The sequence below is a fragment of the Phocoena phocoena genome, chromosome 10 (genome assembly GCF_963924675.1).
Source record: "Phocoena phocoena chromosome 10, mPhoPho1.1, whole genome shotgun sequence".
Taxonomy (NCBI): Eukaryota; Metazoa; Chordata; class Mammalia; order Artiodactyla; family Phocoenidae; genus Phocoena; species Phocoena phocoena.
The window spans coordinates 56116530-56128422 of NC_089228.1; the positions used below are offsets into that span (position 1 = coordinate 56116530).

Consider the following 11893-nt stretch of genomic DNA (forward strand, 5'->3'; position numbering starts at 1 on the left):
TGCCTGTCATTGCAAGGAGAGGAGACTGCCTTTCACAGGGTTTAAGGTAAGCCTGCGCCTTAAAGCCCAGGGGACTGGTTGATTTAGGGTCTTCTCCAATTCATGGAATCAAAGCATACACAGCATGTAGCTGCTATAGCATCTCTCTGAAGAGCAGTTGCTAGAGAGGAATCAAGCATTGCAATTCTAGGAACAGAAAGCACCAGTCACGTCATGAAACTGTGGCATAAAAAATCCCTTGACTGATCCAGTTTTCTAACCTTCCTTCCTATTTCAGAGACTTTCTGAGGACATATGAACATGAACCTGCAATTTAGGAGACAAGCTGATCTGGCACTAAGCTCCAATTTCTTTTCCAAGAAGATAACTAGGGTAAACTCAAGAGAAAATAAAATCATGGCCCCAAACCAGAATCTGGAAAAAAATGCCCTGACACTTTTGCGGGAAGAGGAGATTTAAGATAAATAATATAGTACTGAAAATTCATTTTTTATTACACTTGTGAGTAAGAAACAAATGTAGCAGTCCAAAATATTACATTTGTACATTACTGTGTTTATATCCTATCGTGATCATCTCCCTAACTTCACCCCAAACAGCTTGGTGAAACCACATTCCGCTTTAACCCAGTTTGTCTTCCATTTATATCTTAGTAGAATAATTTGATCAGATACCCAAAGGCCTTCCCACTAATGAAACAAGGATTTGCTAAGAAAAATCAATGTATAACTTGCCTTAGTATCCATCAAAGACAAAAAGAGTTATTAAAGTCTGAGACACAGCCACCATCCTCAGACTCTTAGAAGAACCGGTAGGAGAGTAGCAGAGACAAGCAAATGGTTAATTAACACAGCTGATTTCTGGGTGGAGAGAAGGATGCAACATAATTTTTTAAGGCAAACACCTGGAGGCAAAAAAAAAGTAGTATTTTGTTTCCACCGCAAGAAACTGCAGACATACAGAAAGCCAATCACATCAGTGGAATACTCAATTATCTGCACATGCTAATTAACGAAATATAATCGACCCACTTTCCGTCCATCCTTTCTTCACCTGCTCTAGTATTTGTCATGCACTGGCTTCCTCACTCCTCACAACCCACAGAACATCAGAGAGTCTGCGTGGTATATCAAAGGGAAACAAATAAGCACAGATTTTTTGCTGATGGCAGGAATTTCTCATGCTCAGAGCATATGAACCAACAACGTGGAAATGGCAGCACTTGCTGTATATTTTAATGATTGCCCACACCTATTTTGCAAAAGAGACTTAAAGTTCAATTAGGTAATACGATGCTCAGTTACGGTTATTTCATTAAACTGGGCGCAGTCATTTAAAGTAGTAAGTATGCAGTCATGACAGAATTAAATATTCATGAAATCAAATGCGACTGAAAAGCTGAGGATGTTAGAATATTAAGATTCCTCATAGTTTGGCAATGTAAATCTTGTATGCATCACCCCGGCCCAGTCTAGAGTGTGTTCAAATGACAGTTCCTTGGTAGAATGCCATATAAGTTATAATATTGATCTTGGTAGATAAACCGCAATCTAAATCCTTAGCTCAGTATCCAAATGCAAAACAATTTTGAGGATTTGCAAATACCATCTTGTTAAGGTAAGCCTGTCTGCAAGTACAGAGAGGCAACACTCAGTGTGATCCCAACATGTTTGGGATACTGTTTAGTCTACTAGCACCTCTAGGAACGTCCAGCAGAAACCCAGGCAACCTCCCAGGAAGAGCATGTCATGACTCGCTTTCCTAACCAGGCACAGTGGCTGTTTCCTTGCATGCTTCCTCCAGTGAGCCACAGTGAGAAAGTACTTCAGCTGACTCCTCTTTGGTTGGTTCTGATTTGTTGAACCAGCTTTTCCCCAACACTTGCAGCCACTTCCAAAATGCATTAACAAACACATGTATACACTTCACAGAGATACAACTGGCCGGCACTAGCATCCACAAAACTCAACTCCAAGTGTATATGGAGAAAGAAAACCCTGCTCAGAAACCAAGCTGCAATAAATACACTCCAAGAATATCACACCAGGGCATTATTTTCTATGCCACTTCCTCTACTTTACAATTTTCTCAACAGGAAAAAACATCAGCACCAGAGAATGGCATTTGAGCTATTTCTTACTGGAACCCAATTACCTGAGGAGCTCCTCTCTCCACAGTCAGTAGCCGCTATCCCGGGGCTACAATGACACAGCAGGGCTTCAAAAGGTTTCCAGAGCTCACCTGGTGCCAGGCACCTGGCCCCTGCCCTCCCGGGCAGGAGGATGCCAGGGCAGGAGCAGGTGCTCCAGCTTAGAGCTGGGTTAGGCAGAGCTCTCCATTCTGCAAAAGAGCCAAACTTTGCTCCCACTGTTGTCATCTTTAGGTTGATGTCACCTCCCTTCAAGGAGTCTCAGAAGCCACTTGGCAGCTCCTGAACACATGTTTCCCCTTGACCTAGATCATCCACATAAGCTGGGGCTATACGGTGCGGGCGAGCAAAGGTCTCTCAATCTCGCTCTCCCGGGGTGCTGCGCTCCACCCAACATCACGTTGCCTGGACCAGAAGACTTTTCTCTGCACGAACACTGAATACGGAAACCAGGAGGGACTTCTGCACGCGCCTTCCCGTTCAGAAAGTCACTGTCGCCCAGCGATTCCCTTCCATCTTACGCCTTCCCTACATCTGCAACCCTCACCACCTCCCGGACGAGGGAAGGGGGTGGGGGAGCGCAGGGGTTAAAGTGACAGCCGCTGCCAGAGCTCCGTGGTTTTGTTCAAAAGGTGTCACAGCGCCAACGCGGCGGACCTACCTTGCTCTCGTCCTTCTCGCCGCTGGCTCTTGCTTCGGGATCGTCGCTGTCCTCGGCGCCGGCACTCTTGCCGGGCGGATCATCCGGAGCCGGATGCTGCGGCGGCGACGGCGGCTGTGGCGGCGCCTGGCAGGCTCCGCCAGCCCCCTGGGAGCGGGGGATGGGCTCCGGGCACGGAGAAACTCCCTCCACATCCATCTCCATCTTCCCATTCACTGGAGGACAAGACAAAAGCGGAGCGCAGATTTGACAGCGGCGCCGGCGGCGGCTCAGCTGCCGGTGGCACGCATGGCTCGCCGAGGAGGAGACGCCTCCCGCGCGCCCTCCCTCCCGCTAGCCTTCGCCCGCGCGCCCCGCAGCTCCGCTCGCCGCTCGGCTCCGGCACCGGCGGCGCCGGCCCGGGGAGCGCGAGCAGCGGGTGGCCGCGCGTCCTCGGAGCAGTGGCCTTCAGGAGCCCCCGGCAGTCCCGCTAAGCCGAGCGCATCCCGGAGGCGGCGGCAGCGACGCCTCCCAGCCACGCGCCCAGCCCCGGGGCCGCCCGAGGACTCCCTCCCCAGCTGGGCCTCCCGATCCTCGTCGCCTTCCAGCCTCTCCGGGGTCCTCTCGGCGTCTCCCCTCCCCTCCGCCTCTGAACAAAGTTACTGGAAGAACAATCGCATCGCTGGGACCTGCCGGCGAAACTGACAGGAGTGGGGCGGGTCAGGTGTAAGTGAAATCTACCATCCCCGCCAGCTGACCAGGCACCGACCCCTCACCCTGCCCGCTCCAGCAGAGGAAGGCAAGGCTTTTCGATTTGTGCCAGGCGGCGGCGGAGCCCTAGAAGGAGGGGAGCCGGCAGAGGGCTGGCGTCCGGGGCGCCCACTCCAACCCCGGGCGACCCCCACCCCCACGCCGGCCCCAGGCCCCTCCCGCGCTCCCTCCCGCGGCCGCACGTGTCCCCGGGGTCACCCCTTCCGCGCGCGCGAGTGCATCCCCGCGCTCCCGCGGCCCCGCGGCCCCGCGCCGCCCAGCCAGCGCCTGAGGACTAGGACCGAGCAAGCGGTAGCCAAGGCCGGGCCAGCAGTTCACCTACCCTCGCCTCCGTCCTGGTCGCGGGCGGCACCCGCAAGGGGTGGGGCCCCGCGCCCAGGGCGAGGACGCGAGTCTCGCAGCGCAGCAGAGTTCCTCGTAAAGGTCGGCAGCAGAGGGGCAGAGGGGGAGGCGGAGGGAGAGCGAGGGGTCGCGGCCAGGCATCGGCCGCCAGGTGCCCCGGTTGGCGCCAGCTCCCCGCCAGCCCTCTGCGCTGGAAGGGCGTACTCCGCCGGGCAGGGCTCCGGGAGGTGCCGGCGGGGACCCCAGGCGGTGCGGTGAGCTGCGTCTGGTAAATCTAGAGAGACAGGTGGAGATGACAAGGGTAGACTTGGGAATTCTTACACGGGGCTCTCCGACAGTCAGGTGATTAGGGTGACTTCTATATTTAACACTACTTGGTCCTGGGGAGTAGCTTACAACTTCACAGGGACTGCTACAGCGACTCTGCACTCCCGAGGGACTTTCCGGCAGCTATGGAAAGAAATAACAGATTATTAAGAAGCTGTTTAATGTTAAATAGAGCCCATTGTTCTGGGCTTTGAGTTCCATAATGCCCCCAAATGGATCAGCAGATAAATGAACTCTCCGTGCATTTCTTAGCAGAGCTTACTTAGCTTTCTTCCTCCAGCAACAATTGCCTCCTGACACTAGAAAGTTAAGTTGTTTATCTCCTGACTGCTTTGCATTAACTTAAAGACAACTTTGACTATTTCAGAACACACTGTCCCAATAGATGCAGTTACACAAGAACACAGCATGAGTCCTATCCTTCAATGCAATAGCTTAATCTCTGACTCTGTGATAGGAATTAATTGCCACTTTAATTTCATCAGTGCAGACAGTCAATCTAGATAATGCAATGTGAACATGCTTTTGGAAAGAAAAGTTTGGGGATGGAATTACTCATTCTTTTTCTTCAAAATTATGAAAAATTAGATTTCAAGCTCATTTTCTAAATTGGGAACTTGTTCAAAATAACATGAGCTTGCTTTAGTCTGACATTCACTATACTTTTAAAGTGATATTATGACCTTTCATGTAGTAATGTGCCAGCCAAGAAAATACAGAGCTTTGTACCTTTAAAGAAGTTACTTGCGGACTTCCCTGGTGGTGCAGTGGTTAAGAATCTGCAGAGTGAAGTAAGTCAGAAAGAGAAAAACAAATACCGTATGCTAACACATATATATGGAATCTAAGGAAAAAAAAAAAAAAAGGTCATGAAGTACCTAGGGGTAAGATGGGAATAAAGACACAGACCTACTAGAGAATGGACTTGAGGACATGGCCAGGGGGAAGGGTAAGCTGTGACAAAGTGAGAGAGTGCCGTGGACATATATACACTAGCTAGTGGGAAGTAGCCGCATAGCACAGGGAGATCAGCTAGGTGGTTTGTGACCACCTAGAGGGGTAGGATGGGGGGGGTGGGAGGGAGGGAGATGGAAGAGGGAAGAGATATGGGAACATATGTATATGTATAACTGATTCACTTTGTTATAAAGCAGAAACTAACACACCATTGTAAAGCAATTATACTCCAATAAAGATGTTAAAAAAAAAAAAAAAGAATCTGCCTGCCAATGCAGGAGGCACCATTGGATCCCTGAGGAAGATCCCACATGCTGCGGAGCAACTAACCTCTGTGTCATAACTACTGAGCCCACGTGCCACAACTACTGAAGCCCACGTGCCTAGACCCCATGCTCCGCAACAAGAGGAGCCACCGCAAAGAGAAGCCCGCGCACCACAACAGAGTAGCCCCCACTCCCCACAACTATAGAAAGCCCCCGCACAGCAAAGAAGACCCAACGCAGCCAAAAATAAATAAATAAGAAAAAGAGAAAAATAATATTTGTTTAAAAAAAGTTATTTGCTCTCCCTTTCCTCCCCGGTACATTGTAATGAATCAATCCTTATAGTATTTATAATGTTAAATTCGATGATCTGTGTAAAGAGCTTAGGAGAGTGCCTTAGGGCATAGGGAGCACTCAGTGCCTGTTTTACTGAAAATAGTTAAGATGATAGAAATTCACCATGAGCACTCATCTGAGAAGAAATTGCTAGTTTAATTAATCTCTTTCTATAAATTATTCTAAAAGATATTTGGCATCTTCAAAAAATGAAACCCCTTCTGAAGGCAGGAAGAAAGTCAATGGTGTTCTGTGCAATAAAGTTTTGAATCTGACAGATTTTCCTTTTACAGTGTAGAAATAAAAAGTACATGTCATTTCCAACAGGAGCTGGAAGAGCTGACTAGAAAGTTACTATTCTTACATGCTTGTTACTTCCAAAATGTGTTTGTGAACTTCAGTGAAGAGTAAATCAAAACAAAGATCCAATACTTCAACTAAATTTGTTCTAAATTTAGGCAAGAGCTTGTAAAGATTCCCATTGTCAAAGGCAAGTATTTTTCCTTTCTCTGCCCTTCTATTTTTGGGGGGGACAGAGTTTTTTTTTGCATCTGTCATAAGTAAATATGGGCTCAGAAAATATATTACATTTCAAAACTGTTGATTGCACCTAATTATGCATGTAAATTGCTACTTCAAGCATGCAGACAGCTTGCAACATTTTGAAAATTTTGCCCTGGTAGTCATCTGAGGTATTTATGTTACTATTTTCCTTTTGCCTTAAATGACTTCATTCCCCCGTGAGCTTTCCAGTAATGATGGGTCTATGAACAATTCTGACCTCTTGATGTCTGTCTTTTGGATGATTCAAATGAGCAAATCAGCACTTTCAACAAAATCACCCTTATTATTGTTTATACCAGGCCACTTGATTTTTTGAGTCACTGAAATGAGAGTTTACAAGAAGGTATCCTGGAAGAGTCATCTAACCCCTTGCTACTCAAAAGGTAGTCGATGGACAGGTAGCGTCCCAATACCTGTATTGTATGAAATACAGAGTCTCAGGCCCCTGCCCCAGACTGACTGCATCACAGTCTACCTTTTAATAAGATCTTCAAGTGTTTCCTACCACGTTTAAGTCTGAGAAGTGCTGCTCTAACTCATAGCATAGTTGGCCTTTCTCCATTATAATTCTTTGGCACTGTACCTCTAAAATACCACTCAGAAAGACCTATCAGGAAAACACAATGTTAGACACTTTTTTGTTTTGGTCAAGACATTATAATCCCTTCTCACTCTCCCCCAACCACTGAGGATCTGAGATCTGAGTGTTGCATGATGAAAAATTACATCAATTAAGAATCTACCTATGTTGTATATATATCTCTTCTAATGAATTAGAAGTATACAGTTTTCTAAAATCAAAAGGAATTAACCTAAAAGAGGAATTACTTTTTATCTTGAATAATAAAATTTATACAAACATGTGGAACTAATTCCTAAAAATCTTGGTTATTCTTGACCTTCTAGTTAAGATGTGAGAGTCCAGTGCCCACTCTGCTGGGATTATTGATACTTTCTGTTACAATGCAAGCAGAAATCATCACATTAGCGCCTGTGCCATGACAGTCTATTAAAGCTTCAATAATTAGGCATAGGAATGGACTAAATTATATGCTCCAATATTTTTAGGAACTAACAGAAGTTGTTGCTTTAAAGAATTTCTTTAAAGCACATGTACACAGATCAATAAGTTATTACTTTCAAAGCCTACCTGGGGACTTCCCTCGTGGCACAGTGGTTAAAAATGCACCTGCTAATGCAGGGGACATGGGTTCGAGCCCTGGTCCAGGAAGATCCCACACGCTGCAGAGCAACTAAGCCCGTGTGCCAGAACTGCTAAGCCTGCACTCTAGAGCCTGCACGCCACAACTACTGAGCCCATGTGCCACAACTACTGAAGCCCACGCGCCTAGAGCCCGTGCTCCACAACAAGAAGCCACCGCAATGAGAAGCCCGTGCACCGCAACTAAGAGTAGCCCCTGCTCGCTGCAACTAAAGAAAGCCCACACGCTGCAATGAAAACCCAACACAGACAAAAAAATAAAAATAAAAAATAAAGGCTACTTGGTACAGTAGTTCTCACCTGTAAAGTACATGAAATCCCCTGGTGAATGTCCCTGGAAGACAGATTGGGACTTGGCAGGATGGGGTTCAAGTCTGAGAATCTGCATTTCTAACAAACTTCCAGATGAGGCCATGTTTCTGGTCCTCAGACTTAATAGACTTGTTTTAACTCCATCAATGGTTCTCAAATATTAATCAGTTGGGGAGCTTTTTAAAATCTTCAGTGCCCAGATTACTACCCAGATAAGTTACATTAGAACCTCTGGGGTTGAGATCTAGGTGTCAGTGATGTTTAGATTCCAGCTGATTACGATGTATAGCCAAGATTGGTAATCAGTGCTGTCAACCTGTGCTTCTCCAAGTGTCGTCTCCAAGACCGAGGCAGCAGCATCTCTAGGGGAGTGGTTTATGAACGCTGACTTTCAGGCCACACCCCAGACCTACCGCGTCAGTATCTGCACTCTAAGCTCTCCAAGTGCTGTGTCTGCACATTTCAAGTTTGAGAAGCACGGCTCTAGCGTAGCCCATGGGACACAGGGGTGGCACTCAAACAGCTACAACCTGATGGTAACTACTTCACCTCTGGGCTCTTTACAGATCTATACCCATTCTGAGAAGCTTTCAGAACCCTTACAGATAAAGTTCCCATTGATGCGAGAAATCTATGAGCATCCCTGGCTGTTTTAACAATCCCGTGGTTAGCAGCGCTGCCCAATAGGACTGCCTACAATGACAGAAATGTGCTGTGTCTGTGCTGTTCAGTAAGTGACTGAATGATGGCCAACGTGACCAAGAAACTTCATTTTCATTCTATTTCATTGTAATTACTTTAAATGTAAACGGCCTCATGTGGTTGCTGGCCCCTGTACTGGACAGAGCAGCTCCAGGGTAATCATCCTTCCTGTTCCTCAACCCTTTTTCAAATTCCCAGGTTGAACCCAGGCCTCCTGCTCAGCCTGTGTATTTATTAATCCCCAGTGAATGCAGAGACGACAAACATCTGCCTCACCACCTCATCTACATAATAAGTAACATTATGCTTATTATTTTGAATAAGAGGAATTTAACTTGAATTAAATGCCACCGAAAGTTGTCAAAACCTTTTTCATAGTATTCATAATCACGTAGCTTGAATTTTACAGCCTTTTCAAACAGCAGCAGACACGGGGCACATTTGGAACTGCCTTAAGAAAAAGAGACAAAAGACTGCAAATGGATTTGGGGTAGAAGACACAAAAAGACACCTCATCTCCACCATCTTATTGGTGCACCAGAGAAAGTTCCATAAATTCAGAGGGTATCTGTGTTGAAAATAAATATCAAAATTCGAACATTCCTCCCAAAATGGAAGATGAGGTGCAAACAAAGGAGAGGTCAAGGTGGCAGAAGATAGCAAATGAAATTCAAACTAGAAATGTACTCAACAGTTACCATGAATGTGAATATCTAATCTGTGGAATCAATGGGCAGGGAGCGGGGTAGGGCAGAGAGGGGACAAAAATACCCGTGATTTGAAACAGGCACCAGCCCCCTGGTGCCTTCCCTTTTCCAAGGTGAGAAAATCAGCACCACCGCCCACAATCACAACACACTGCCTCCACCACGCAGGCTCCCAGGAACCCGGTGAGGTGGATATGTTCAGGGAAGAGATTATTCAGGGGAAATGATTTTTTTTTTTTTTTGCGGTACGCGGGCCTCTCACTCTTGCAGCCTCTCCCATTGCGGAGCACAGGCTCCAGACCCGCAGGCTCAACGGCCATGGCTCACGGGCCCAGCCGCTCCGCGGCATGTGGGATCTTCCCGGATCGGGGCACGAACCCGTGTCCCCTGCATCGGCAGGCGGACTCTCAACCACTGAGCCACCAGGGAAGCCCCAGGGGACATGATTTTAACTGACACATCTCAGAGCAAAAATAAGCAAATTCCTACTTGAGAGGGAAGAGGACAGTGTCAGCCCTTGCCTTTGATTGAAAAGGTGAATTAGCACAACCTACCTCATACCAGGTGGCCAACATCAAGAAAACATTTCATCAAGGTCTGTGCTTTGCTCAGCTGCCAGTTTGTTACCGTGTGATGCAAGATTATGCCCATAAAGAAATGTGTAGCCAAGGGCAACAGCCTCACTTCTGAGGATGGTCACTTCTTAGCAACTGAAACCAATAAATAAAGAAACTCCAGGGGACTTCAGACAATAGGCTTTCAGGAGGTTGGCTGTGAACTCAGAAGCCATTCAGAACTGTCCTGACATTCAGGCACCTAAGATCCCCATCACCCAGGCTCTCCTTTCCTTCAGAAACGGAGGGCAAGTTTCTTCACACTGATTGATTCACACCAATCCAGCTCAGAAGGGAGCAGGAAGATTGACATGAAAGATGAAAATATTCACTCCCCTCATTAATGGTCTAAAGTTATCTGTTTACATAGCTTTATGGATGCCCTGCCTAAGACACAGCTAATTAAGATCAGGTCACAAGCCCCAGTCATTGCTCTAGGCAATGTTTGGAGGATTCCTCTACCCTTCACTTGTTCAAACACACACGTTTCTTGGCTAAATTTTTAGGTGTAGTTTATGAACATAAAGAATCCCAGGGATTCTGAACTTTAACTTCTGGGTCACCTAAAAATATTCCAGGAGATTGCAATTTTAAGAGCAGAGGTCCCAGCAACATGGGACCAAGTCTGCCTAGGAAGAGGGTCTGTTTGTCTTCCTGACTCTTGTACAGAATGAGAGTTTCGCTGAGTTGGTTCTAGATGTGACCAGTGTCAAAATATCCCCTTTATTACTGATAAGGAAGGAGCTGCTATCTGTCAGCAAATGGGCTTCTTATTTCTGAACACCTGGATCAGACACACAAATCCACCCAGTCACACACCTCTCCTGGATCAGAGAGAGAAAGAGAGTAGAGAGACGCCAGGAGTGCATCCTGAACTCCCTATGCCTGGAAAGAACCCTCAGAAGTGGAGAAGTGTTAATCCCCCAAATGATCTCTGCTTCACTATCAGCCCCAGACCCACATCCTGTGTCCCAGTCACCCTTGCTGCTTGGTGCCCCCAGTGGTGGGAGAATTCTGGGAGCCCACCCTGGACAGGTCCTCTTCCCGCCTCTTATAGCCCTCACTGGTCCTAGGGGTCCCCAGGCCATCATCAGCTCTGCCAGCCCCACTCCCCTCAATTGTAGAACTAACTTACCGGGTCTTAGACGTGATTGGTCAGAATTAACATTCATCACACAAAGCTCTCAAGAATCACATTCCTCCCCTGGCTCCCATTAGCATCAGACAGACATCAACTGAGCAAACCAGAAATTTCATGGAGGGGTAAAGCTGGCAGAGGTGATGCTCCAGCAAGTGCCTTTTTTTTTTTTTTTTTTTTTTTTTTTTGCGGTACGCAGGCCTCTCACTGTTGTGGCCTCTCCCGTTGCAGAGCACAGGCTCCAGACGCGCAGGCTCAGCGACCATGGCTCATGGGCCCAGCCGCTCCGTGGCATGTGGGATCTTCCCGGACCGGGCCACGAACCCGTGTCCCCTGCATCGGCAGGCGGACTCTCAACCACTGCGCCACCAGGGAAGCCCCAGCAAGTGCCTTTTATCTTACAGGTGCCTAATAAATATTACATTTTCATAATTTGGCTTTTTAAATCAGAAATTATCTTTCATTCTCTTGCATAGTACATTTTAGAAGACCCACCTAATGCAGTGCCCTGCACAAGGTAGCCACTAAATAATGTTTGAGAAGGAATATTAAAAACCTTGTATGTGAAGGCTTAGAAATGACTTTGCATCTCATCTTGGAAAATTCAGTCTTCAAAAAAGTAAAACAAGAATAGGCAATTTGGAAACTAGGCTTTTACCATGGACTTCCCGTGATCACATGTTTGTATCAATGTCACTGGATCATTGCAAGAGGGTAAATAACTGTAACTTTGCACAAGGACCTTGTCTGAGTCTCCATCTCCTTTTTTTATGAATCGAGGAACCTATAATTCCTTTTAGCTCAAAGACTCTGAGATAACAACAGTAGATATTTTCTGACAAGTTA

General features: G+C 46.9%; 1 protein-coding gene across 1 annotated transcript; it reads left to right on the forward strand.

Moving 5' to 3' along the window:
- The first annotated feature begins 2970 nt into the window (after positions 1 to 2970).
- Positions 2971 to 3494, forward strand: LOC136129595 (translation initiation factor IF-2). Its single transcript, XM_065885939.1, is given in 6 exon segments — positions 2971 to 3064; positions 3067 to 3177; positions 3180 to 3203; positions 3206 to 3375; positions 3377 to 3435; positions 3437 to 3494. Coding segments are annotated over 6 exon segments (516 nt in total).
- Positions 3495 to 11893: the final 8399 nt, after the last annotated feature.